The following is a 24,466-nucleotide window of genomic DNA, read 5'->3' on the forward strand; positions in this document are numbered from 1 at the left end:
TACGCTAGTAACTGATTGCGGACCATAACGAGTGACCAAACCGTATACAACGATTCGTCGTTTTCTTTTTGAACTCGTCAGTATGATATCACTGGATAGAAATTATTGAGAAGTAACAAATTTATTATTTGTTTTGTCTGCTTTATATTTCAATATACTTAAAACTGAAATATTGCAATTTTGGGCCAAATATTCTCGACGTGCGTGACAAGAGGTTAAAAAAAAAAAAAAAACTCGAGAATACCTGTGTGCTGACTTGGGCGCCAGTGATGGTTTGGGGTTGACTTCCGGTTTACCGGGTGGTAACTTCGAAGAGTCGATTATCGGTAGGTTAGGTTTGTTACCGTTAGCGACGCCGGTCAGGAGGAACGCCTCCACAGGCGCGACGACGAGCATCACGCCATCCACGTGGATGCGGAAATTCTCACTTCCGTTCTGTCGTTGATCGTAATGATCAATCGTGGCGTCGTGGGTCTCCTGCGACTCCGCCGGGACCGACGTTTCGTTCGCGATCGGTGAACACTGGCCGATTCTGTCGCAGCAGAACACGGCGAGCAGCAGCAGCACTGTTTTGAAGATTCGCATGTTGATCGATAGCATCGATGTCCGTTTCTAACGATCGACGCGACGACGTACGGAATTCGTATTGCCCTGAAACAGATGTTTTTACGACGGTCTCGTCGAGTGGTCCACGAAAACGAGATTATTACTGACGCCTTGGATGTTCAAACGAGGTGAGTCCTTTCGCACGAATATCAACGAGTGAATTTCTGAACGAAAGAGGAGAGAATGATGTTCGTGATGTGGTGAGCAATGGGAACGTCTTGACGACGCGGAGGATGAGCGAGGTGTGACGACGTCTCCTGCCGACCGGCGATACCCCGGTCCCCACCTGGCATGGAAACAGATCGTCAAGCAAGTTCAAGAACCTGGCGGGCCACACGTTCTGTTCTTGCATGCGTACCCAAGTAGAACGTAATCTTGGATAGAATTGATTTCTTTTTCTTTTTTTTTTTTTTTTTCTTTTTTGACGTTGATATCTCTCGTTTTACTTCAATTTAAGGTTATTTACACACAGCTTTGCTCAAGTGTAAACAGGCTCATGTCTACATATTAGGGTGAACGTATTGTATATAACTTCAGACGATTTTGGTGGATCTTAATTAATAGCAGTGATAATAGATTTTAGAAATTACAAATTGTATTGAATTTAGAATTACGTACAGTTTCACTGATTGACCAATTAGTATCTACCACGCAAAGAAACGGTCGTAAACCGTGACAAAGATGGTAATAAACGTAAGCATTTATACTTGAGACTATCGACTTTATCTATCCTATTGTAATGAAACATCTGATTTCATTTAAACAAAGAACTTTAAGATTCGTTGCTCTTCTTATTTTTTCTTTTTTTTTTTAGATCTTAATCTACGTAATTTCATCAATAAGAAGGATGATACAATCATTGGTTTGTTTGTTCCCGAACTTATCCACGCTTCCCCTTGCGTGAAACACACCGAACGTGCGTGTTTCGTCGCGAGCATCTGTCTATGTGTTACGTGCACACATACAGAGACGCACACACGTGGGACCGATTTGAAAAGAGCAACGGCCTCGTATGGCCCCAGCGAGTTCATTTCCCCGTTCCTCTGTCTCAACCGCCGCTTATTACCGTAACCTTGCCCTTGCTCTTACATTTCCGCTGCGCTTGGACTTCCACGACTGACTTCCTGGTTCGCCTTGTACCAGGCGCCTTTCGCGACGAAAGTTTGCGGAAAATTGGAATCGAAGATCAAGCGTGACCCGAATTCAACAGAATGGGGCTGGAACTTGAGCGAATTTAATCTATTTCCTTCTATTTGGAACAGATGAAAACAAACTCTAATCTTTTTAAAAATATCCCGAAGGAACAATTTCGTGAAATTGTAGTTGAAACTCGACAAAAGATCAAAAAGGAGGGTTTTATTTCCGAGAGAAAAATTTGGACCTTTGGACCTTTCGTTCGTTTATGCGTGTAATTTATTTCGTGATGCAAACGGTACAGTACATAATGTTACAAATGATACAAATTTCACATTTATGAGAGATCAGAGTTTGTGTTCGAACTTTTTATTCAACAATTTCTTTTACATATTTTTCTAATAAAGTTAAATCCTCATATTATGTATAAATACTCGTATATTATGTATAAATACCCTTTATATAAATACTCGTGCACTTACTAAACTAAGCTGTGTTTTAATTAAAATTCTTGTCGGTTTGACAGATGCCTAATTTATCCCTGTATCTTCCAGGCCCACAGTTCTCGATACCACCTCCCAGCAACACCAGCTCCTGCTCCACCAGCTTATTGCCCAATTCGTTCCTCTCTTCGGAAATCAAAGGTACGTCCTCTTCCTCCTCCTCCTCCTCTTCTTTCTTCGACAATTGTTTCTTCAACGATATACCCGGTCTCGTTGCTCTCAATGCTCCCTCTTTAACCGACAGGTCCTCCGAATGGTTGAAGTTCTCCACTTGCGAATTCCTGACATTGGCTGATCTTTTATTCCCCTTTATCGAACTGTCAACGAACTGTTCATGATGCTCCTCGGCATTCCAAAGACTCCTAATCTTCTTTATCGTCGTCTTACTATTATCGATAGATACGTTTGAATCGCTGACGCTTCGCAAATTGGAATCCAAACTTTTAGAATCCTTCAACGACGCACTCAATTCGGTGTTTTCTCTATTTTTAACGTCAGACGACTGGTCGGAATGTTTACTTCGAGCCGTGTTGTTTCCCTCCTTATCTATGTGAACGATCTCGACGTGGTAAGGCTCTCTCCCGCCATCTGCATCCTCCGTCTCATAAACCACCGTCTCAGACAAGTTCTTTCCGCTCTGCTGTTTGCCACGAGCTTGCTGCGAGCCCAGCCTGTTCAAGCGGAACACCTGCGACGCCAGATTGCCGAGCAGATCACCGCTGCCGGAAGTAGCGACCACTACCAAAAAGTTCTCGAACTTCGCGTCCACGTTCAAGTCTCCGTTCTGTTGCTGATCGTAGGTCGCCGGGGCTGCGTTTACTTGCGAAATCGACGGTCCATCAGGTAGAGTGCCTGCGAAAATACACGACGATGGCATTGAAAAGCGTATAATATAATACGACGAAACCGTGAATTTGAGAATGTGAGAGAGAAGAGAGAGTTCATCTTCTTTACGATAGGTATAATCATAATGTGAGAGAGAGTCTACCTGCTAGCAGGACGAAGCACGCGGCATGTAGCAGCATCTTGCTGAAGCTCTTTACAGAAGCAGCCACCGTTCGAATCGGCCGAGCTGAACGAGGTCCGATCCTCGACTGCGAGATCCGTCCGCTTCCTTGACAGCTTCTACGTGGATCGAGGGAGCATCACTGCCGGGAGAGGGTAAGAAACGCCCCTTGTGTGCCTGTGGCAGTGGACTTTTAGATAATTAAGACGCCACTGTCATCCGTAACTATTCGTGACAGGCTGTTTCTTGTATGATGCTCGCTTCTCTCGCAGCTTTATTTCTTTCTTTCGACAGGCATGAGGAACGAAATTTGAACGGTTCTTGCGAGAGGTTCTTTGTTTCTCAGGCACGTCATTTTAGAATTCGTTTAATAACACATTCTTTTTTTCTCCCCATTTCTTTAAATGTTATTAACAGTAATTACATTTGAAATGTTAATTCAGTGAACGAGGAAAAAAGAAAACATGATTTCAGTCTCAAAATAATTTTATGACAATAATTTTTAAATTCTAATTTACTTTTAGCTACTGAAAAAGTTAATTAGACTTGAAGTATTAACTTAGTGAACGAAGGAAGAAAAGAAACGTGGTTTCAATTTCAAAAGAGGAATTTTACGACAATAATTCGTAAATTTTTATTTACTTTTAGCTATTGAAAATTAATAATATTATGTCGATGGACATGTATAGAATACATATTTAACAATAAATGATATATATATAGAATATATATTTAAGAATAACAACAATAATTGTATGATATTTTTATTTCTTAATCAGTCGTAGAGTACAGGCGAAGAAAAATTTGTTCGTCTTGCCAGGATCGCGTATATTTTTACTTATTCTTGATCCGTGAAATCTTCGTTCTTTTCTCTTGCAGAAATTTCTTCGTCTCTTAAGGAATCAATCGCGAATAAATCTTTTTCTTCAATATCAGTATAGTCTGAGAAATTACTTTATTTAACAGACGAATGTATAAATTTATTCGAACAATTTTACAACTTTGTCACGTAACTGTATCTTGTGTTATATACAGAGCGGCTTGGTGAACTATATGAACGAATAATAGAATGCAGGATGAAGCGACGTGGACGATACAAGCATACGTGACTTGACGTTAGTCAACGAGAAACAAAGTTTTTGCGATTTTCTCTGCTGTTTCACGACATCTTCGCCTCGATGGCATCTTCTCCCTGCACCGAATTCTTTGCGTTGTGCGTTAAATCGTCCAAAAGTTTTGACGACAATCTCATCACCAACCTACACAAGGCAATAAAAAAATAAACGAAAGAAAAGATCCGGATCTATGTATTATTAGTTCGATTTGACTCTGTCGATTTGACAGATCAGAGTCTACTTTATCTACAATTTTAGTCTCGCAGTTTCTAACCTCGTTAGTTCAGCTAACTAAATTTGACATTTCAGAGTCTATTTTATCTACAATTTTAGTCTCACAGTTTCTAACCTCGTTAGTTCAGCTAATTAAATTCACTAGTTTGCTACATTGGATAACTATATGCCTTTTAATGTTTCCTGTTTTTTTCTCACGATACTCACGGAATTAGCGATAATCTTCGTTGATTCAAACGATGACAACGACCCTTCTCATCCGGCGAATATTCCGATCTGTATCGTTTCACAGACAGTCTTTCAGACGGATCCTCCGTGGATAATTCCCCGTTGCTAAACAGACTTCTGGTTCTTTCACTTTCGACATTCGTCTCCAACGCATGGTTCTCGCTGGTCGAATTTTCTGGATTTTCGTTCAAGGCAGTTTCTGTGGTTTCGTTCGTTCTCTCAACATCCACCGTGCTCTCTACGAAAATGGAATTTGTAGTTGACTCGCTAGGTGAAGAAGGCTGAGTTGAATTTTCCGAGAAAGAGTTCGATTGTTGAACGTCTTCTGTAGCCGATGGAATTGTTTCGGTTGTGGTGGTGGTGGTGGTGGTCGTCGTGGGCTTGACGATCGGTTTCAACGTGAAGTCGGCATAGTCGTAGAAATAATCGTACTCCTACAATATCCAGGAGATCGCGTTAATTTACTTAAAACTTCCCGGATGTCTTTCATTTATTTACTAACGTAATAAAATAGTAGTTTTATTTTTGCAACCAGTGCTTTTACCTTTCCGTCTAAGCTCGTTTCAAAGATAAATAAATAAAAAGATATATTCGAAATAAATTTGAAAAACTCGAGAACTTACTACGTACATATTTTACAAATTTGATATTTCTCACGACTTTCTTTCATCTCTTGCACTCTCATCCTCTATTTCAAACCAATGTTACCGGCATCGTACAAGTATTTATTACTTGGTACTTTCCTCATTTAAGCATCCATCGCTACCCCCACCAATTCTTGAAATTAGGCATATCTCATTCTACCTTACCGTGCGATCTGCCGAAACCCGCGTGAAACACGACACTTTCACGATTCAAAGGGAATGATATTTTCGATATTTCGGTGCCAATTCGCAGAATACATCTCTCCATCTAACCTCTTGCGCTGGAATTTTTTTATCCCAAAATTGCAATATTTTCTCAATTTTAAGTATATTTAACCCAGGCAACAACAAATAATAAATTTATTACTTCTTAGTAATTTCTATTCGGTGATATATCATACCGACGAGGTTAAAAAAAGTAAGCGACGAGTTATTGTATACGGTTTGGTCACTCGTTATGGTCCGTGCGCCAGTTGCCAGCGCAAGAAGTTAAGGCGTCCGCTGTCGATCCCGATTATAAACTATTCAAGTGGGAAAACTATCTACCGTGAATGTCATATCTATCGTCAACAAAGAAAAAAGAACCAATGATAACAATATAATCTCGTTATCTGGCCGTATCAAGATACTACAACGTTGACACGGCGCCGGAGGCGTGACAAGGCCGACAGTCGTCGTTTTACCGTGTAATCGTCAAGTATCTCCGAGTTAAACAATGCGACCACTCGCACATCCTTCAGGTGGACCTGCACGTTCACGTCACCAGTTTGTCGTTGATCATAGGTCGTCGAGGCCGGCAGGGACAGGCCAGTCGCGACATGACAAGCGAACACGAGGAGGAGATTGCAACGCATGACGACGAGCTGCTTGCTCCACGAGGCGAATGGAAAAATGCGCGAGGATCGTCGACGGGATCGAGACTGACCGAGGCCCGGTTGAAAGACGACGCGTTACACCGATGCTCTACCTTGATATAGTGCTCGGGTACATCGAAGGAACCGGTATTCTTTGCCGTCGAACGGTCACGAGAGCCTCGGAGCACGGTGGCCGGGCATTGGCCCCCGACACGACGCCTACGTGTGCGTGTGTGTAAGGAACGCGTGCACGCGCGGAAGATGCAGAGCGATTACGATTTAAATACCGAAACGCTACTGTATATCTGTGAACTTCTCTCCCACGGGGCCCGCACCGGGTCGCGAGAACGGCGTGTTGTAGGCGTTACAGAGAATAACAACGAGGTGAGGATCGTTTCTACAGTGAATGGTGAGATATTCCTTGGACGAGATTAATTATTTGTAAATAAATTTTTGAAATAATGTTCTTTAGTATCTGGCAAATAATTATTAAAGATTTCGATTAATGGAATTTAAAGCTATGCAAATAAATTGGGAAAATGATAAATTCAGGAACTGATCATTATTTGAGAAAGTAATATTTATTTGATGATTGAAAATTTGTCTTTAAAATAAGATAAGTATCAATGAAACCAAAATGCTCAATTGAAAAGAAAAAGAATCAATGAAAATCAAAATAATTTATTAGTGTTATTACAGCAGAAATTTGTCTTTTGGCTTTTAATGGGACTCGTTCCTCAAACATTTGGTCCGTTAATGAACAAAATTTTGGAACATCTGTTCAAGTTGCAAATGAGAATAGTCTCTCTACTGACGGCGAAGAGTATTATATTTTACAAATACTTGTTTTATTAATATATGGTCATGGAGCATATCTGAACCTCTTCTATCGTCATCAAAAAAAAAAAATCGAGCGATACCCATTTCAACTTGTGTCTGCAGATAAGCGTAGTAACTATGCCGCAGAATAATAAACAGTAAATATAAACATTGGACGTCATACTTTGAGAAACTAGTTACTTCTATCAAAATCAAGTTATCAAATAATAAATTTGTAAATAAATATTTAAATAAAGATCCTGGCAAATAGTAAATAATTCATTTCACGAAATAACAAATAAGTCATTTAATTGGAAAGAAATAAATAAATTTGATTTTTATGTGAAGCAATGTGACTTCGTTATTTTACAAATTTTATGCGCTTCTTTATTTTACAAATAGGAATACAACTAGGAATATTTGGAATATTTACAACTACCATCAGGACTAGGAATATTTAGGACTACCATTTTCTACAAAATGAACACGCCGAAATCTAAGAACACGATTCGATGGTTGTCCTGCACACTAATTGCAAGTAGTGCAAGTGCGGCAATCGCTAAATCAGCGCTATTCACAAAGATAAATAGGTCGAGGAGAACCGATTCCTTGACCTGCAAGGTCGCCAAACTTTTTACTTGTGGGGTAGTATTGAAACAAAAAATTCGCTACGCGAAAGTTCATACGAATTTGCGAAGAATCAGCTTTGAAAAGAATTTACAACGCTCGCTTTAACGAAATGAAAGCAAATCGAAATTCGATTTTTGACGAATGTCAAGCTTGCATTCGTAAAAAAAAAACCGTAACTAACGTAGATAAATTTTTGGTAGTCATGATTCTTTTTTTCTCAGTCTTCAGCAAACATCGCGTCAGACGCGTCAGCATTACATATACATGTAATTTGTATTTACCAATTTTCAGATTTTCAACAATTGAAACTCGAGATTCACGTTCGCATTCCACAGGACTGGAATTTGCTTTTTCTTTCGTATCTGTTGAAACTGTTCTTTCAAATTTCTACCACGAATGTAAACACGAAGGGTTAACGAGGAATTTTTGACAATACATACAACACGAATCTTTTTTTTTCTTTTCTCTCTTATTTCGACTCGTGAAATCTGCTCGGGGCAAAGTTGCACCAGAGAAAGTAGGGACACCCTGTATACAAACGTGGCGAAGCGCGATGTTGCGGGACGCGCGTTGCGCAGATGCCACCGAGTGACTTTGTTCCTTGTTATGAAATCGCAAGGGGGATTTATCATGACCCGACGAATATAAACTTTCTACGAACGGGCAAACATGGCAGCCGAGCGGCGTTAGGATGACACCAGAAATAAAAACGGCCGATTACGCAAGCTCGTCGGTGCCGTCCGACGCGACGTTTTGATTCATCACATTTGGTCTCTCTTTCTTCAATGCCCGACGTCGAGTCGAGCAAATGCCGCGAACGTGCTTGGGCTGGCATCGATACGGAGATCCTGAATGGAACCGCGATGACATTGACAAGAACTGGTTGAAGTCTCACGTGCTGCCTTACACGCGCGATCGAAGAAGTTCAGACGAATTCAGTGCTCGTGTACAGCGTTCAAAAGGGACGACTCGCACGCGTGATTCTCGCCTGCTACAGCAGGAGGCTTACATACGTCAGGCATTGAAACAGGCTTCTTTTTTCCGCTTCTCCGAACGCTACATCGCGTCATTTATCATGTTTCGTTGTGATCTGAACAATGTTCCAATTTTTTAGAAAGCCTGGTAAATATATACATGTGTATACATACATACATACATATATATGTACATTCGTTCTCGTGTTCACGATTGCTTGCATACTTTGTTGATGTTTTGCTTGACGAAAGGGTTGCTCTCACAGTTGCATCGTAGTTAACCTAAACGTAGAATATTTTCGTCTCTCTGTATAGGTCCAGTCTTTGCGTTGCATGATCATTGAAATCGTTCAATCGTGACGTCTTACTAATGAGATTTATTAATAAATTGCAGGACAGAAAGACAGGCCCAGATCTTTGCAAACCTCTCCCGCGAAGTCGACAAGCTCTGGGAGATCATTTGGAGATGTATTTGGCAACGATTCGTCGACTCAGGCACCGGCAGGTGCATTGTGCAGCCTTGAGGAGGAGGAGGAAGATGAGTTCCTGAATGGCGAAGCGAGAGAAACGTGTTCCTTCAACTCTCAACTGTCCAAGACACTTCCGCAGATACTTGCAGACAAAGGTGCTCTAGGTTATTTTATTCAGTTTATGGAGACGCAGAACTGCATAGCGCTCATCAAGTTCTGGCTGGAAGTGGAATGCTTGTGCAGTTCGTTCAACGTGTTGGAAAACAAGGTGGAGAATGTCGAATGTTTGAATTGTGTGAGGAGTACGAGTAGCATTGCCAATTCGGTGAACAACAATGATAATTTCCAATGCGACACGGCGCAGAACAACGTTGACAGTCACGAGAGCAAGGAACTACTGCTTGACGAATATGTAAATAGCAATGATATGAAATCAAACTGCAACGACATGCCAAAGACTAGTCAAACCATAAGCAAAATGCGACAATCAAATCACGACTGCAAGAGAAAAGATATGACCACCATTAGGCAGGACGTGTTAAGAATTCACAAGAAATATATTACTAAGGATACTCTCGGTACGAGTCAGATCCCTGAAGATCTGCAAGTGAAAATGGAGAAAGTTCTCAACTGTGAAAACATTGAGCCTATGTTGCAGTGCCTGTCAGCTGTACAAAATATTGTATATCAGACATTAGAAAATGAGTGAGTATAAGAACGTTGAGATGCCTATTGAACTACTGAATTGTAAATGGAATTCTTTCTAGACACATCAACGACTTCTTACGAAGTGAATTTCATTGCAAACATCAGATTGATGTTCTTACAAGTGGTAATGTACAGTTGGCTGATATATTGTACAACGAAACTGCTTTCTTTTATTTTATGGAGTTCATGGAGCTTGAAAATAAACGTGAGTTGTTAGACTTTTGGATGTCAGCCATGAGTTATAAACAAAATTTACTAGAGAAGAAAGGTGCTGCAAATCCTGAAGAAGCACAAGCCGATGCTCTAATTATTTATGACAAGTACTCTTTTTCAGTACATTCTCTTTTTTTATGATTCTTCAAGTAGATTAGTGGAGAGAAGTCATTAATATCATTGTCATGTACATTATTACAGATATTTTAGCTTGCAAGCAACGATGCCCCTTGGTTTTAGCGACAAAATTCGTTTTCAAGTCGAGCAAAACATTTGTCGCGAGAATGGAGAGGGGCCGGAACCTGATTGCTTCGATAAACCATGTAGAATTGTGTATAATTTCTTGAGTAAGGTAAAAATAACGTGTTAATAAAAAATGCTAGTACTTCTAGAGAACGGTTGTTAAAAATCAATAAGATACCGATAAGATTCAGTGAATTTAACTTCAGATAACGGCAAACCTTTTTCCAGTATTATCTACCTACTTTCTTATCATCTCAGTTATATTACAAATACTTATCAGAATTAATCGGTATTATACAAAGCAATCCATGTTCAAATTTACATCCCAGGCTAAAAAGAGCAGGTTTGTGTCGATTTACGTTTATCATGTTGCAGTATAAAGATAAAGTAATTTGTAAAAACAAAGAAATATCTGCAGGTTCTGATTGTAGTAGCGAGGTCAGTTCTGTTAGTATTAATATGCAGAATACCCTGCAGGCAGGGAGTGAAGGAAATAGATTGAACAATAATAAAAATATTACCAGTGGTATGAACATTGATACTAGACAACTGTATGATCCAGATTCTTTGTGGAAACGTAACAAATATAGGTAATTGATGAAATAAAAATATTGTGCAATGAACATTACAAGATATGTCTGTGTGATTTATTTTGTAGTTTGAGCGTCGGTTATATTGATAATCTAGGCAGATTCATTACTGAAATAGAGCCCGATCCTCAAAGGAAATATGGTGAGTTATTTACTTAATTGTGAACGAGTGAATCAATATATCATATATATAAAATCATTAATAATATATAATTTTAGAATCTCGATTAACACGTGCTGTAAAAAGACTTGTAAATATGGAGCAAGATAAGGTAAATTTCACGTTTATCAGTAATATTATTATATAAAGTAATTATATGATGTATAAATTTAAATTATAATCAAAATAATTAGGCTAAAGAGGAGTTAGCATGGAAGATTGCCGAGATGATCATTCGTGAGATCACCTCTTTGACTTTAGGAACTTCGAATTTTCCATCTTGATGACAGTCACTACGTTCGACATCAGTTTATTTACTTTTTTGTGTAATGTACTTTGCAGTTTTAGTATCGCAAAGATAAATATTCTGTTTTACGTTATATGGTTTTTTTGGAATTTTTTATGGAACAACATAGAGTATTCCACTGAAGTGCCAAATTGAATATTGACAAACCTAATTGTTTTACTGTTAAATTTAACAATCGGGAAAGGAGTTTAAGTTTGTATATATAAGTTTTTACATATTTATTTGTTTACATGTTTATTTGTTTTCCGTGCTACATTTAAAATATACGCGTTTAGTATTAAATTCATTGCAGAATGAAAGTTCTTCTTTTAAAAAGCAACTTTTTAATTGTGATATTATGCCACTTGTTTGTATATTCGTAATGAGTTTAATAACTTCGAATTTCGTAAGATTATATTATTATAAAAGAAAGAGATTGTTGTAACTAACAAAACGAATAATAATGATAAAGTACGAAGCTTTCCCGTTTTATTTAAAGCTTAATCAAGGCACAATAGCGAACCGTGCAAAACGAAAACAATAATTTTCAAGTGCTTTAACTTCATACTCTTTCTAACGTCTATGAGATTATAAAAGTATTCGTTTCTATTATAAGATGTAATTATACTTTTAAGGCGACTATATTAGGATGTGCGAAGCATATGGTTTTGCGTTCGAAATAACATACTTTATCCAATTGTTCGACTGCCAAGGTCTTTTCATTTCAGTAAGTTTCTTATATTTCCGATGGGCGCATTTCTCTTATCGAGAAATGTGTAAGAGATGAAAAGAGTATTTTACATGATTTTTACGACATATCGTAAAAGAGCAAGAATGGAATACAGCACATATAATATAACACGCAGTCTAGATATCAGAAAGCGAATAATCATTTGACGAAGTTGTAGATTTTTGGCAGTGGAGTTTCGAATGATAATTTTATTCATTTCGCATGAATCTTCTGTAGTAATAATTCCCACGTATTCTTATGCGTTTTACATGTTTATACTTGGCAGTATTTATTACGTATTAGACGTAATTTTAAAGTGACGTACACAGAACGTTCAATTCGTTACTGTAGAATCGGGAGAACTTCTATACGTTAGTCTTATATAGCTAGAATTAGTTGATAGTATATATAAGTATATATACATTTACATTATACAAAAATTATTTTATTAAAATCGAGTCTATTTTTAAAAGAAAATATTTAAAAAACGAGCAACTGCTATACATAACGTACTAAGAAAGAGATTTAGATAATGTGAACATACGCGAGTCTAAGACTAATGTTTCTAAGATATTAGTCAACTGAGTTTAATGACGCACGATAGTTCCTTTCCGTTTAAAGGTAAAAGAATGATTATTTTAGAAATAAATTAATCAATTATGCATAATCAAGTCTTACAGTATTTTGGCAAATTTATACTCGTACAGATGATTTACAGTTTTAAAGGTATAAAACATTACGTTGTTGCATGTAACAAACACTCAAATTTAGCGGATTAGAATGAATAAATAAATTTTACGTTAGTTGTTATATTCCTCACATTTATGTAATTACTTTGGTGCTATACGTAAATACAACTTGTTGCTGAAAAACATAGCCTTGGTACTCTTTATAAGACGTGTATGTAAATCTCTAGAAGAATGAACGTTCGATCATTTGTTAATAGTGATGTACATAAAAATTTTTTTATTAAAAGGAAAAGGGTTGTTGTATAAATAAAAATCTGTTAAACAAAGAAATCAACGTATCTCCTTTGAAAGATCTACACGTATTATATTCTTTGAAATGTATATTTTTTTAAACGTGCTCTTTATTAACATAATAAAAACAATAAAATCAATAAATCATCACGTTTTTTAATCAAAATAGCTGTAATTTCTGGAATTCGTGAAAAGTTCAGTTATGTTTAACAATTTACTTATACTGAATTCTACATTAAATGCATGAAGAAGTTATACTGATAACACAAAAAATAAAATCTCTTAACATTTATAACAATTAACAAATGTGTTTACCAAATTAGTACGAAGAATTAATTCTTTATAAAGCTCTTTACCATTATATTATGTAATCTCTAGAAAAATCTTACTTTACAATTCGTATGTAAAAAAAAAATCTTTCATATTTACAATATTATCCTAAAAATAGTTATTTCTTTTATATTTTTTCTGTGAGCCATTGAGCATATTATCTCTTTAAAGCTTAAAAAGTTTGTAAATATTAAAAATATAGTTTCTTCTAAAAAAGAGCGACAAAAGGCAGTAGACTTTTTTTATCTCTACGGTTTAGAAAGGGATTTTTCGTATCACAGTTCTCAAAACGATGAGGACCCGTTAATACTTGTATGTGGAGGACACCCGAATTTCGGGTCTAATAAAGGTGATGATTCTGACAATCGCATACTGGTATCCCCTTTTGTAATCTGACTCAAATTGAAGTTCTGACAGCATTCCAATCGAAACTTTTCCCTCTTACCCCATCTTTTATAGACAAGAGCATTGAAGAAAGCTTGAAGAGGATTCGTCACAGCCTGTCGAAAAAATATTCTCAAGTGAATCAAGTTTGTCACGTTGCTTTTAAAAAAGCATACATACCATTATGTACCAAAGAATAATGATGGCTTTGACTGGCAGTTGGAACCATAAAGTCCATAACAAAATTCCGTTAATTAAATTCGGTAACCAGCACACATAGTATACAAAGTTAGTCAACGCAAATTTAAGCTTTATCGCTTGCACCAATTTTCTCTCCCTCCCTGTTATTTGTGCCAAACTGCAAGTGATAGCAGTTTCAAGATCTCGCGTCGACGCGAAATATAACAGAGGATTGATTATCATAACCACTGCTAGTAGCACGTAGGTAGCACAATAGTTTGGCAGAATACGCAATATGGCGGTGGACAATGATGTTAAATTATGGCAACTGGAAGAAAATGTTCCATCATACTTTAAAGAACTGACAATTAGTAAAATCATTGTGTATAGTCAAATTGAAAGAAACTAACTTCGCATCTGGTATGTATAAAATTGTCAAACCAAATGTTGTTAAAATTGCTGGACATATCCATGCGAAAGCATGATAACAAGTGGGATGTCCAGATCTGTCTCCTAGTAACAGTTTCATGTCTATGGCGTAGCAAAGAGTCCAGATCCACGTTGCCATATAAAAATATTGTGTCCAAGCCTGATAGATTTTTTTTACATTAATATAAAAAAAGATTAAAATTAATGCATCGTTGTTAACACGATGAACGTTTTGATACAATTATTTTACCGATGAAAGTGCACAAAAAACAACGCTTGAAGTGTCATCTTCCATTGGCATTATGGATTTAAAGTTCACCCATAGCGCCGATCTGATAAATACACCTGGAACAACAGTATGAAGAAAAATTACATTCTTTTTTATTTACATATTTAGTTATTTTATTGATAACAAGAAATGAATGTGACTACCCAATGATGCCAAGAGATCTGCAATGGCAAGCCATATGATGATCTCTCTTCCTCTGGACATAGAAAAACTTTGCCATCTATGGGGAAGATCAGACGTCTCCCTTGGAAGTATCTGCAAAAAAATAATTTCATGAGTGTCTCACAAAACTATATTAAAATTTCTCTTACCTGGTACACTGCACCTAGGATGCCAATGGAAGAGGAAAGCATACAAACAGTGTTGTACACGTCTGTATTGAACTCTTGCATTATCACAATTGCCATATCCGTACTGTTGGAATGATGACAACAAAATGTTTGTATCGTCGGATCGGCCATGCTCCGAGTTTTGATTTCTCAGAAAATTAGTTAAATGTGTATAATAAGAGAGAACTAAACAAGTGTTTGACAACAATAAACGATGTTTGATGTACATCCAAACTTATATAATTTCGATCGAGTAATTCGCGATCATTCAAGGGAATTTTTTTCGAGGAATCAATAAGACTCTGCCGTTCATTTTTATTTTAAAACGAAGCCGTATGAGATCTCCAGTATATTCATGTATACGCCATAATTATAACTTTATGCTCCGACACGGGCAATATAAAGACTAGACTTGATGTTCCACGGTTTTTCGTTCTTGCGTCGCCGCACCAATTAGATCAAAGATGCAATAGATAGTGGTATCTCACTTAATCGTAGACAAGGAATACTACGCGACAAAGATAGATATAGTCCACATAGAGATATGAAGTGCACTACTGTGCAACAAGGACGGTAGTAGTAGTCATAATTAACTCCATTATGATCGCGATAATGTTTCAGTATCTATAAATAGACTAGATTATATTATAATTTTTATTTTTAATTCCAAACACATTAATAAACCTCTTAATCGGGGAATAACGAGTCAACTCGTTATTAGGAAGCTGAAAAATTGTTAGAAACCTAGGGCGAGTCTTGAGAAACATTTTTCAATGACAAATTATCGTTGAAAGATTAAGAGGATCAATCTTTGAACTTAGTAAAATTCTCCATTTGGGCTTCAAAACGCGCTTGCCAAGATGTACAAATTCGTCGTGCAAATTAATTAGGTTGCTAGAAATAACATGTACTGTAAGAGATGATCTGTAAGAATATTTTCTAAGAATATTGTTATAATTATAAGACTTGCGATATTAGTTATGTGACTTAATTAAGAGACGCGGTATAAATAAACTTATGTAATATCCCGCTTGTAACTTCGAAATAAGCAGTATATAGTAACTTCAAAAATATAGCAATATTTTTACAATAAAAGTATAATATAGTAAAGTATTAGTAATAATAAAATATACTCTCTATATAGTAATATACAGGATGTCTCACACAAGACAGATATATATTACTATATATCACTATACAACAACTACATTACTATATATCACTATACAACAGTATGTATATAGTAATAATAATATAGCAAAGTATATAGTAATTATACGTTATTAAACTGTCAATAACAGTTAAAGTTAATTAATTCTTCAATCAATAATTTGATCAGCGAGAATTTCGATATATATAAATAAATCAAAACTTGCGGTTAATTATATAAGTTTGAATGTCGCTTTCGTTAATCTCTCTACATTTCCATTTGTCCATTTACATTCTTCTACGTTCATTCGTATTCAACGCGCGCAAATAAATAAAAATTTTCGACGACCCGACCTGATACAAATTTTTGCGTAGTTTGTAAAATTCTAAACGTACCACTATCTACTTACTCACAACTTCACGATTCTTTACGTTTCGTTACTAGTTCATTTAGTCACATTTTCAATTTAAATGAGATTGGAGCAGTAAACGATAAGCCAGTGAAAATAGTTCAATTTTCTTTCGTTATTCTATTTGGTCCTTCCTCGAAGGATGATAAAATATATACAGTTATAAAAAATCTTGATTTGTCAAACTATAGAGACACACGTATTGCTTGTACATATATCGAGATATGAAGGAAAAAAGAATTTCGACTATAAGTAGATTTATTATTATTAGTACTAATTGCGTATTTAACATTCAATTATATTTATAAATTATATTATTTACTTTCTAAATAAAAGTATTATGTTTCAACTGCTTCTTCTTCCTCCTTTTTGCCATGTTTGCTCCATTTAGGAGCTCTGGCTTCTGGATATTTCTCAGCGTGAAAGCTGCATACATCGCCGTATTCAGCTCTTAATTTGATTACAACATCATCTTGATTCCTTAAACGTTCTTTTTTACGTAAATGAAATTGCCACGAAGGCAATTTGCTAAAAGGCAAATTGCGTCTTTTCTTCTCCAAAACAACTTTCCCATCCATTACGTACTGTTTAAAATCTAAAATTTCGTCTCTTGGAATTTCTTTGGAGGATCGAACTACTGGTGGCGAAGCAAGCACCGTGGGAAAATAATTATTTTCTTTTCTCATTTCGACCAGATGCAATTTTTTCTCATTTGCCATTTCTTCGAATGTTTTCTGAAAATATCATTATTGGGGAATATATTGTCAAATTTCATAATAATTTAATGTAAAAAAAGAAATGATCTTACGCACCTGTCGCAGTAAGCCAGCGAAGAAAGCTTTCACGATGTTAAGAATGTTATCAGATCCTTCAACCTTAGCATTCAAATCTTTGATGCCAATTGCCTCGCAGCATGTTCTAATAACACGATGGCACTTCAATCCATAACCCTTCTGCTTCTGCTTTACGAAAACCTTTGTTTTTCCAAATTGTGAGAAAAAGTCATGAAGCACTTAAATAAAAGCACATAATAATTTTACCCAGTTATAGAATTAATGATACACGACGTAAAAAGAGGATTATCTACCAGTATGATCGTTATATCTTTCAATGTACATCAATCTCAATCCTGCTCTGTTCTTGGCTAAATTTAAGGCTGGTTTAAATTCACGCCCTGTTACTGTTGCAAATCCAGCCAAACCTTTCCTATTTCCAGTAATAACCATACTACGAACACGTTTCGAACGGCCCATAGTGCTTGTCATAATAGATACTGGTTTGGCATATAGTATCCAACTTTCAAATCCATCGAAGGTATCTGCAGTTGATGATATTGAAACGATAACATTACTAACGATAACATTTATACAAATAACATGTATATTAAATATGATATAATGTATGTACTAAACATGCTCATATGTAAATGTATTTATGTTCAAAATTTTTATATTGAATGTACTAAATATATTTACATTTCTAATTAAACATATCGAATATATTAAACAATTGCATCACAAACCGCCATCAACAGGATCAGGTGGTCCAATTGTCCTTCCACCTGGCTGACCTCCGCTCCATCCACGTTTTAGAGGATGAATTTTGAATCGTTTTGGTTTTACTAAAGGTTGTATTTTTGGGGCATTACTTTGTTGTTCTTGTTCTGTAAGACGTCTTTGTCGAACTGTAAACTCCCCTTGTATAATTGGGGCAGTCAGTCCAGGGAACAACATTCCTACTTTTCCATGACCAATCTTTTGACCTTGGTTTAAATCTCTTGTCCTTACAAGACCTTTAGCTCTTCCTCTCCTCTTACCAGCATTACTGACACTCGTGACAGATTTCCATAATTGTGCAGCTGGTCCTAAATGCAAAGGATATTAACACACAAATAGAATCTGATGGATCTTTTTCAAACTATAAGTTTGACAAAGTATGCACTTACTTTTATTATAGAAGCTGGTATTCCTTGCACTTTGTAATGACAAAGCTTGTGGTGACAATAAACCAACGGTGATAGCTAAAAAAAAAAAAAAAAAAAAGTAATTTACACGTTAAATTGGATTGTTAACTCAAAACTGAATAAGATTAATGAGATCAAGCAGACCAAAATTTTATTTTTAGGTTATACGACTAGAAACAAGCAGCTTATTCCAAATAAAGTTTCGTAGAAAATATGTGTGAGAAATTTCTCATTTAAATTACCATTGCGTGCGATACTGGTACTTTTTATACAATTTGCAATTAATTTGGAAGAATGGAATATCCAATTTGCCATTTTAACCTAATCTACCTAAGGTTTCCAGCGTGATATTGCTTGATTGTTCAGAAAATGTGTCACAGATGTCGCTTTGACATCGTTGTAAGCTGATTGAACAATCTTTTATTGAACAATCTTATTTAATTGTGTACCTGTGTAGCGAAAAGGTAGTTTTGTTATTAAAAAGCAAGAATCTATCGAGTATTAATGTAAAATTCAAAAAGATCTATGATTTTCAGGTTCCAATATTGTCCGTTGATTTTTGTCATTAAACATTGAGATCACAAGCACAAGTTACTTACAAGTTGAAATATAATTTACTTTAACTTGCCAAGTCAACTTACTCGATTTACTACTTTAACCTAACAAGCTAACTTGAAATATAACTTGCAGGTTAAGTTAAATTAAGTTAAAATATAACTTACGTTTTTACATTGATGTCAAAGGTAGATAACTTTCCAAGTTAAAAGAGAAAGAAAAGAAATGCCAATTGCAATCTCAATTTCACGCATTTTAAACACGCGGAAGAACGCGCCGCTAGCGACGCGTTGCATCGCAGCGGACAAATCTTGCAGCACGCGATCAATGGGGGTTGCAGGGCCGCATCACGGGCCCCGATAACGTCGGTAAAGTCGTCGCGGCCAGCCAAAAGGAAAATTCGAACGAGATACATGGCACAGGGTGCGGTGAAATTCCCTCGCCCATTCCCAAGGACAAAGTAAGAAGTAAAACGTTAGAAAAGGAGACATATATATATATATATATATATATATATATATATATAGAGAGAGAGAGAGAGAGAGAGAGAGAGAGATAAATAGGCAAACGGAGAAAGAGGAGTAGAAAGAGATGTGAGGAAGATGGGCTGTACCGAGTGCCGGTGGCCATGAGACGTTACTACTAGATTAGGTAGACAAGGTGGTCCCTGGCAGGGATCTCGGAGATCCGCTGCGCGATAGGCAGACGCGTAACAGAAGATGTATAGGTCCGACCAACGGCGTGGCGGCGAGCAGCGCGGCACAACCCCGAAGAATCGACGAATCGTTCGGTGGGTGATCCAATGGGATCACAGGGGCTTGCTGATTGGCGGGATTCCTCCAATGACGGGATGGTTAGGGAAGCCGGGTTTGGCTCGGAGGTCGGTTAGGTAGCCCCTCGTCGACCCCCTCTAGGGGTAGGCGAGTGGGAGCCCTTCTCTCACACGCAAAAGGGGACATCTCATCACGACTCTTGGTAGCAGGCACTTCTCCGTAGTGGGCACTCCACTCATCGTGTCGTCGTACGGGTTCTCCGCGAGAGGCTGTGGGGCCCCGAGCCCGGACGAACGAACGAACGAACGAACGAACGAACCAACGAACCAACGAACCAACGAACGAACCTACGAACGAACGAACGAACGAACGAACGATACGAACGAACGAACGAACGAACGAACGAACGAACGAACGAACGAACGAACGAACGAACGAACGAACGAACGAACGAACGAGCGAGCGAGCGAGCGAGCGAGCAAACGAGCGAGTGAGCGCGACCGGCCGAGCCGCTGGTCGAGTGGGTCTAAGCGGTCGTGAGGACCTCTCCAGGAGTACCCGACAGTCCTCTTCATTCATTCATCCATCCATCCATCCATCCATCTATCCAGCCAGCAAGCCAGCCAGCCAAGCCAACCAGCCAGCTAGCAAGCCAGCCAGCGAGCCATCCATCCATAGACGCTCTCTCCTCTCCTACGGAGAGAGAGTGTATCCTCGACGAAGGTGGAGGCGAACCGTAGAGTGGTACATCTACCATCGTCTCTCTATCGGCAGAGTCCAAGGACTCGAAGACCCCCCGGGTGATTTCAGTCGGCCGCCGGCCGGCTCTGGCCGGCCACTCTCCTCCTCGACCACGTGTGTGTCATTCTTGTGCGATTCTCGCCTTTCGTTTCGTATCGTTTCGCATCGCATCGCATCGCATCGCATCGCATCGCATCGCATCGCGTCGTGTCGCGTCGTGTCGCGTCGCGTCGCGTCCGTGCTGTGCCGCATCGTGCCGGGTCGTGTCGTGCCTTTCATCGTTCCCTCGTGTCGTCACTTGACGAATCGTTTTGTGTCTCTACGTGTGTCTCTCTTGTCTTCGTCCTGCAAAAGAGGTCCGATCAGTCGTGCGGAAGCGTGGAACCCTTCCCTATCGGGAGAAGTCTCGCCTGCTGAAACATCTGACACCGTTTACAAGACAGATCGTTCAACACGATCGTTGGCAAACCTCTCTGGTTTTCGCTTGTTTCTCAACAAAAACCAAATGGTACGCGACGGTGCGTCTACGGTTTCTATGGTTTGACGGAGCAGCAGCAGCTTTAACATCGTAAATGCAACAGGAACAGAGGAATGCGGCGACTAACGCGGTGTCGTCGCTGGACGCGTCCGACTGCAGTCAGCGTTCCGCATTGCACCGACGTGTCTACGTCAAGTTGGTTGATCCGTCGATGAAGATCGGCGCCCTGTGAAATGCCCCGTTGCTCGGTGACGATGACGAAACGCTCCAATATCTTGCAGTGACCGAGTGGGTGGGATTAAACAGTTCAACAGTGTGCCTGTCCATCATCGGTGGTCGTCGATCGAGTCGATTCAATGGAACCAAGTGATGCGACTGTGAATCATTGGAAACTGCGTCGGGCGATGCGTCGTTTTCTTCTTCGTTTCAGTGGACGATACTTCGAATAATCGTTCCGGAGAAGAAGAACCGAGAACGAAAGAAAGAAAGAAAGAAAGAAAAATATTCGGGAAGGGGAAAAGTGATTAGTGTTAGGGAGTGGACTTAAGTAACGGGACGATAAATAGCGGATAATAATAATAATAGTAGCTGATAAGAGATCATACTTTTCGAGAACGAAAGAGAAGAACCGTAGCGAGCGACGGGGAGGGGGGTGAGTCGTTGGTGAAACACAGGCGTATCATCGGCGATCGAAATCAGTCAGCTGAACGGGTGGTTGGAGGCGGTGGTTGAAGTCATGTCGGTATCCAGCGGCTAGCGCCGGCCTCAGGATTCCGCGAAGCGCGAGCTTCAAGTACTTCGAGGGCGCGGGCCTCGTCGAGATGAGCGGTGGCAGCGGTGGTAACAACGCCGGCAACCAGGGGAACGGCAATGCCACCAGCTACCACCAGCATCAGCAACAGCAACAGCAGCAGCAACAGCAACAACAACAGCAGCAGCAGCAACAACAACAGCAGCAGCAGCAGCAACAGCAACAAACTCAGCTGGAGCAAGCTAGCTTGCTGACAGAACTAAACGGTATCGACCTGGCGATGAGCCTGTCGCCCAAACAGCATTCGTCCCACGTACAAGCCGCTGGTGGCGCTCATACCACTCCGTTCAGCGTTAATGACATCCTCTCGCCTATCGATAACGAGTCGTTCAGGAAGCTGGAGCAGGTGATCGGCGTCGGCGTGGTATCGCCTTACGGAAACGCGTGCGGCGCCCGTGTCGGCGGCAATACCGGTAGCTCGAGCGCGAGCAGCGGCAGTCCACCGCTTCACGGAGGCTCGACGCCCGGTGGCGGAACACCCGGACCGGTTTCCGGTCCGAACGACGCCGCCGGAGGAGGCAGCGGCGCTGCCGGTGCCGGCTCAGGCATGACCGCCATGGGCAATCCTTACGCGACCATGCAACTCACCTCGCAGTATCAGTACTGCGCCGCGGAATTGTCATATCATCATGCGGGGCCACCGGTCGCCGGAGGCGCGACCGCCACCGACCCTATGAGATCTCATCATCCGTGGTACGCGCCTGCACCGCCGGCCACCAATGATCCCCGTTTCGCCAGTGAGTAACTTTCCCTTCTTTCTTTCTTTCTTTCTTTCTTTCTTTCTTTCGCTTCTTCTCACCGTTTGCCTCTCATTTCTTTCGTCATGGGTAAAGTTTCTCTTCTTTTTCCCTCGTTCCTTGGCTCGAAAGTCTGAAAATGTGTGTCACGACTCACCGTGGGCTCGATTGGAAACGATGCGCGAGCGCGAGTGAGTTTACATGTTGGAAAATACCTGACAAGCTTTGATTTAGAAGGTTTGAAGTTGCCGTTTCTGTTTTTCGTGGAGATTCAGAATTAGCTAAATCAGCAAATTTTTAGAACTTTTACCTCAAACTCGACTGACTCTTAACTTGCAACATTCATCTGCAAGGCGTTTGCTAGGAGAAATTTGTCATACTGTCACTGCTCGATACAGAATCTACACGTCTAGTTTCTACATGATGTAACTTGCGACGTGTAGAATTTCGCTGACAGGGGCGAATCCTACGTAGTATCCCCTGGAACAGACATTTGAGTTTTCTCTTAAAAATCGAAAGGGAAATACGACTTTCAGATACCTACATCAAAACGCATGGCAAGGGAAAGAGAAGAGCAAATACAGCCTCGTCCTCCGCCGAGAATTGCTCGCGATCATCCCTTTCGCCATGGACGAGGCACGTTTGCTCCGCTTTTATTAGCTCCGTGTCTAGTTCTGTTGGTACTAGCTCGCACTCACGTCCATTTAGCCATCGATGAAGTGTCAGAGTCGTATTTCAGAGTCCACAACAGCCTGCTCCTTCCGTCACGTTGTCTCGTAACACGCCCTCGTCGATTCTTCCGTCGCTGCTGCTACTCTAAACCTACTTCTCCATGTAGGCGTTCACGTATTCCGATTGAATATTGAGATTGAACAACGATCAGACAACCTGACAAACCTTCCGAAATCTTTTAAATTCACTTACTTTCGAATCGAGATTTCTTGAAATATTCAAGTGTTCTTCTCTACTAACTTTCAGAAGTAACTCGCAAGGACAAATATTCGCTGTATTCTTCGCTTAAATAACTGTCGTTTTAACCTCTTGCGCTGGAGTGACGCGCCATGCACGTCGGGAATTTTTTGTTCCAAAATTGTAATATTTTCTCAGTTCTAAGTATATTTAAGTAACAAAATAAGCAAAACAAGTAGTAAATTTGTTACTTCTCAGTAATTTCTATCCACTGATATCACATCGACGACTTCAAAAAGAAAGCGACGAATTATTGTATACAGTTTGGTCACTCGTTATGGTCCGCAATCTGTTGCCAGCGCAAGGAGTTAATCTTAACCTCTTGCGCTGGAGTGCACTACGCACATCGAAAATTTTTTGTTCCAAAATTGTAATATTTTCTCAGTTCTAAGTATATTTACGTAACAAAATAAGTAAAACAAGTAATAAATTTGTTACTCCTCAATAATTTCTATCCAGTGATATCACACGGACGAATTCAAAAAGGAAGCGACGAATTGTTGCATACGGTTTGGTCACTCGTTATGGTCCGCAATCTGTTGCCAGCGCAAGAAGTTAATCTTAACCTCTTGTGCTGAAATGACGTGCCACGCACGTTGAGAATATTTTGTTCCAAAATTGTAATATTTCCTCAGTTTTAAGTATATTTAAGTATAATCCAGGCAAAACAAATAATAAATTTATTACTTTTCAATAATTTCTATCCAGTGATGTATCGAGTTCAAAAAGAAAGCGACGAATTATTGTATACAGTTTGATCAGTCGTTATAGTCTGCAATCAATCACCAGCGCAAGTAGTTAAACGTGCGCTT

General features: G+C 39.1%; 7 protein-coding genes across 13 annotated transcripts in view; 2 read left to right on the forward strand and 5 right to left on the reverse strand.

Annotated features, from left to right (window-relative positions):
• Window positions 1–234: 234 nt before the first annotated feature.
• Window positions 235–699, reverse strand: LOC122536923 (the record flags this gene model as incomplete). The annotated part of the gene is made up of 1 exon (XM_043669710.1): window positions 235–699. A coding segment is annotated over exon 1 (366 nt), but the record flags the coding sequence as incomplete, so codon positions are not given.
• A 480-nt stretch (window positions 700–1,179) lies between these two features.
• LOC122536913 lies at window positions 1,180–3,401 on the reverse strand. The gene is made up of 2 exons (XM_043669700.1): window positions 3,232–3,401; window positions 1,180–3,095 (listed from the first exon to the last, which is right to left on the reverse strand). Exons 1-2 carry the CDS (start codon window positions 3,266–3,268, stop codon window positions 2,239–2,241), a joined length of 894 nt encoding a protein of 297 aa, XP_043525635.1. The 5' UTR covers window positions 3,269–3,401; the 3' UTR covers window positions 1,180–2,238.
• A 786-nt stretch (window positions 3,402–4,187) lies between these two features.
• LOC122536914 (probable serine/threonine-protein kinase irlD) lies at window positions 4,188–23,865 on the reverse strand. 3 transcript variants are annotated; one of them, XM_043669704.1, is made up of 4 exons: window positions 23,846–23,865; window positions 5,631–5,751; window positions 4,806–5,260; window positions 4,188–4,508 (listed from the first exon to the last, which is right to left on the reverse strand). In XM_043669704.1, exons 2-4 carry the CDS (start codon window positions 5,736–5,738, stop codon window positions 4,409–4,411), a joined length of 663 nt encoding a protein of 220 aa, XP_043525639.1. In that variant the 5' UTR covers window positions 5,739–5,751; window positions 23,846–23,865; the 3' UTR covers window positions 4,188–4,408. The 3 variants fall into 3 exon arrangements, with proteins under 3 accessions (XP_043525639.1, XP_043525636.1, XP_043525638.1); XM_043669701.1 differs by lacking the exons at window positions 5,631–5,751; window positions 23,846–23,865 and adding an exon at window positions 8,214–8,405; XM_043669703.1 differs by lacking the exons at window positions 5,631–5,751; window positions 23,846–23,865 and adding an exon at window positions 6,154–6,324.
• On the forward strand, window positions 6,586–12,591 carry LOC122536904 (A-kinase anchor protein 10, mitochondrial). 4 transcript variants are annotated; one of them, XM_043669684.1, is made up of 9 exons: window positions 6,586–6,733; window positions 9,142–9,922; window positions 9,985–10,245; window positions 10,340–10,490; window positions 10,610–10,724; window positions 10,800–10,971; window positions 11,040–11,113; window positions 11,191–11,243; window positions 11,326–12,591. In XM_043669684.1, exons 1-9 carry the CDS (start codon window positions 6,586–6,588, stop codon window positions 11,413–11,415), a joined length of 1,845 nt encoding a protein of 614 aa, XP_043525619.1. In that variant the 3' UTR covers window positions 11,416–12,591. The 4 variants fall into 4 exon arrangements, 3 of the variants coding, with proteins under 3 accessions (XP_043525619.1, XP_043525620.1, XP_043525621.1); XM_043669685.1 differs by having other exon boundaries at window positions 10,340–10,485; window positions 10,813–10,971; XM_043669686.1 differs by lacking the exon at window positions 6,586–6,733 and adding an exon at window positions 8,754–8,895.
• On the reverse strand, window positions 13,685–16,020 carry LOC122536909 (G-protein coupled receptor 143-like). The gene is made up of 6 exons (XM_043669697.1): window positions 15,051–16,020; window positions 14,883–14,994; window positions 14,701–14,795; window positions 14,432–14,610; window positions 14,022–14,349; window positions 13,685–13,957 (listed from the first exon to the last, which is right to left on the reverse strand). Exons 1-6 carry the CDS (start codon window positions 15,198–15,200, stop codon window positions 13,742–13,744), a joined length of 1,080 nt encoding a protein of 359 aa, XP_043525632.1. The 5' UTR covers window positions 15,201–16,020; the 3' UTR covers window positions 13,685–13,741.
• Window positions 16,725–18,980, reverse strand: LOC122536907 (28S ribosomal protein S5, mitochondrial). Its single transcript, XM_043669692.1, has 6 exons — window positions 18,833–18,980; window positions 18,573–18,647; window positions 18,150–18,491; window positions 17,715–17,945; window positions 17,440–17,639; window positions 16,725–17,361 (listed from the first exon to the last, which is right to left on the reverse strand). The coding sequence occupies exons 1-6, from the start codon at window positions 18,903–18,905 to the stop codon at window positions 16,966–16,968; spliced, it is 1,317 nt and encodes a 438-aa protein (XP_043525627.1). The 5' UTR covers window positions 18,906–18,980; the 3' UTR covers window positions 16,725–16,965.
• LOC122536906 (homeobox protein Nkx-2.4) overlaps window positions 21,227–24,466 on the forward strand; it is a 44,502-nt gene continuing 41,262 nt past the window's right edge. For both annotated transcript variants that reach the window (XR_006308508.1, XM_043669691.1), the window contains exon 1: window positions 21,227–22,685. Coding sequence is in view for 1 of the 2 variants with exons in the window: in XM_043669691.1 (XP_043525626.1) it covers window positions 21,959–22,685 (727 nt within the window). In the remaining variant the exon portion in view is untranslated. The remainder of the gene's footprint in view (window positions 22,686–24,466) is intronic.

This window comes from Frieseomelitta varia, unplaced genomic scaffold (genome assembly GCF_011392965.1).
Source record: "Frieseomelitta varia isolate USP_RPSP 00005682 unplaced genomic scaffold, Fvar_1.2 scaffold_876, whole genome shotgun sequence".
Classification (NCBI taxonomy): Eukaryota; Metazoa; Arthropoda; class Insecta; order Hymenoptera; family Apidae; genus Frieseomelitta; species Frieseomelitta varia.

Bases quoted from the DNA above. Each gene is read 5' to 3' on its own strand.
- LOC122536913 (XM_043669700.1), bottom strand. From the start codon at position 3,268: ATGCTGCTACATGCCGCGTGCTTCGTCCTGCTAGCAG. The intron at 3,096-3,231 runs GTAGACTCTCTC...GTATTTTCGCAG, and splicing joins GTGCTTCGTCCTGCTAGCAG to GCACTCTACCTGATGGACCG.
- LOC122536914 (XM_043669701.1), bottom strand. From the start codon at position 8,405: ATGATAAATCCCCCTTGCGATTTCATAACAAGGAACAAAGTCACTCGG. The intron at 5,261-8,213 runs GTATGTATTGTC...TGGATATTGTAG, and splicing joins GAAAAAAAAAGATTCGTGTT to GAGTACGATTATTTCTACGA. The intron at 4,509-4,805 runs GTGAGTATCGTG...TGCCTTGTGTAG, and splicing joins CGAAGATTATCGCTAATTCC to GTTGGTGATGAGATTGTCGT.
- LOC122536904 (XM_043669684.1), top strand. From the start codon at position 6,586: ATGCAGAGCGATTACGATTTAAATACCGAAACGCTACTGTATATCTGT. The intron at 10,725-10,799 runs GTTTGTGTCGAT...AAATATCTGCAG, and splicing joins TCCCAGGCTAAAAAGAGCAG to GTTCTGATTGTAGTAGCGAG. The intron at 10,972-11,039 runs GTAATTGATGAA...TTTATTTTGTAG, and splicing joins TGGAAACGTAACAAATATAG to TTTGAGCGTCGGTTATATTG.
- LOC122536907 (XM_043669692.1), bottom strand. From the start codon at position 18,905: ATGGCAAATTGGATATTCCATTCTTCCAAATTAATTGCAAATTGTATA. The intron at 17,946-18,149 runs GTTTGTGATGCA...CATCAACTGCAG, and splicing joins ACCTGATCCTGTTGATGGCG to ATACCTTCGATGGATTTGAA. The intron at 17,362-17,439 runs GTGCGTAAGATC...TGATATTTTCAG, and splicing joins TCGCTGGCTTACTGCGACAG to AAAACATTCGAAGAAATGGC.
- LOC122536909 (XM_043669697.1), bottom strand. From the start codon at position 15,200: ATGGCCGATCCGACGATACAAACATTTTGTTGTCATCATTCCAACAGT. The intron at 14,611-14,700 runs GTAAAATAATTG...AAAATCTATCAG, and splicing joins TTTTTTGTGCACTTTCATCG to GCTTGGACACAATATTTTTA. The intron at 14,350-14,431 runs GTTAGTTTCTTT...ATTTTCTTCCAG, and splicing joins TTATACATACCAGATGCGAA to TTGCCATAATTTAACATCAT.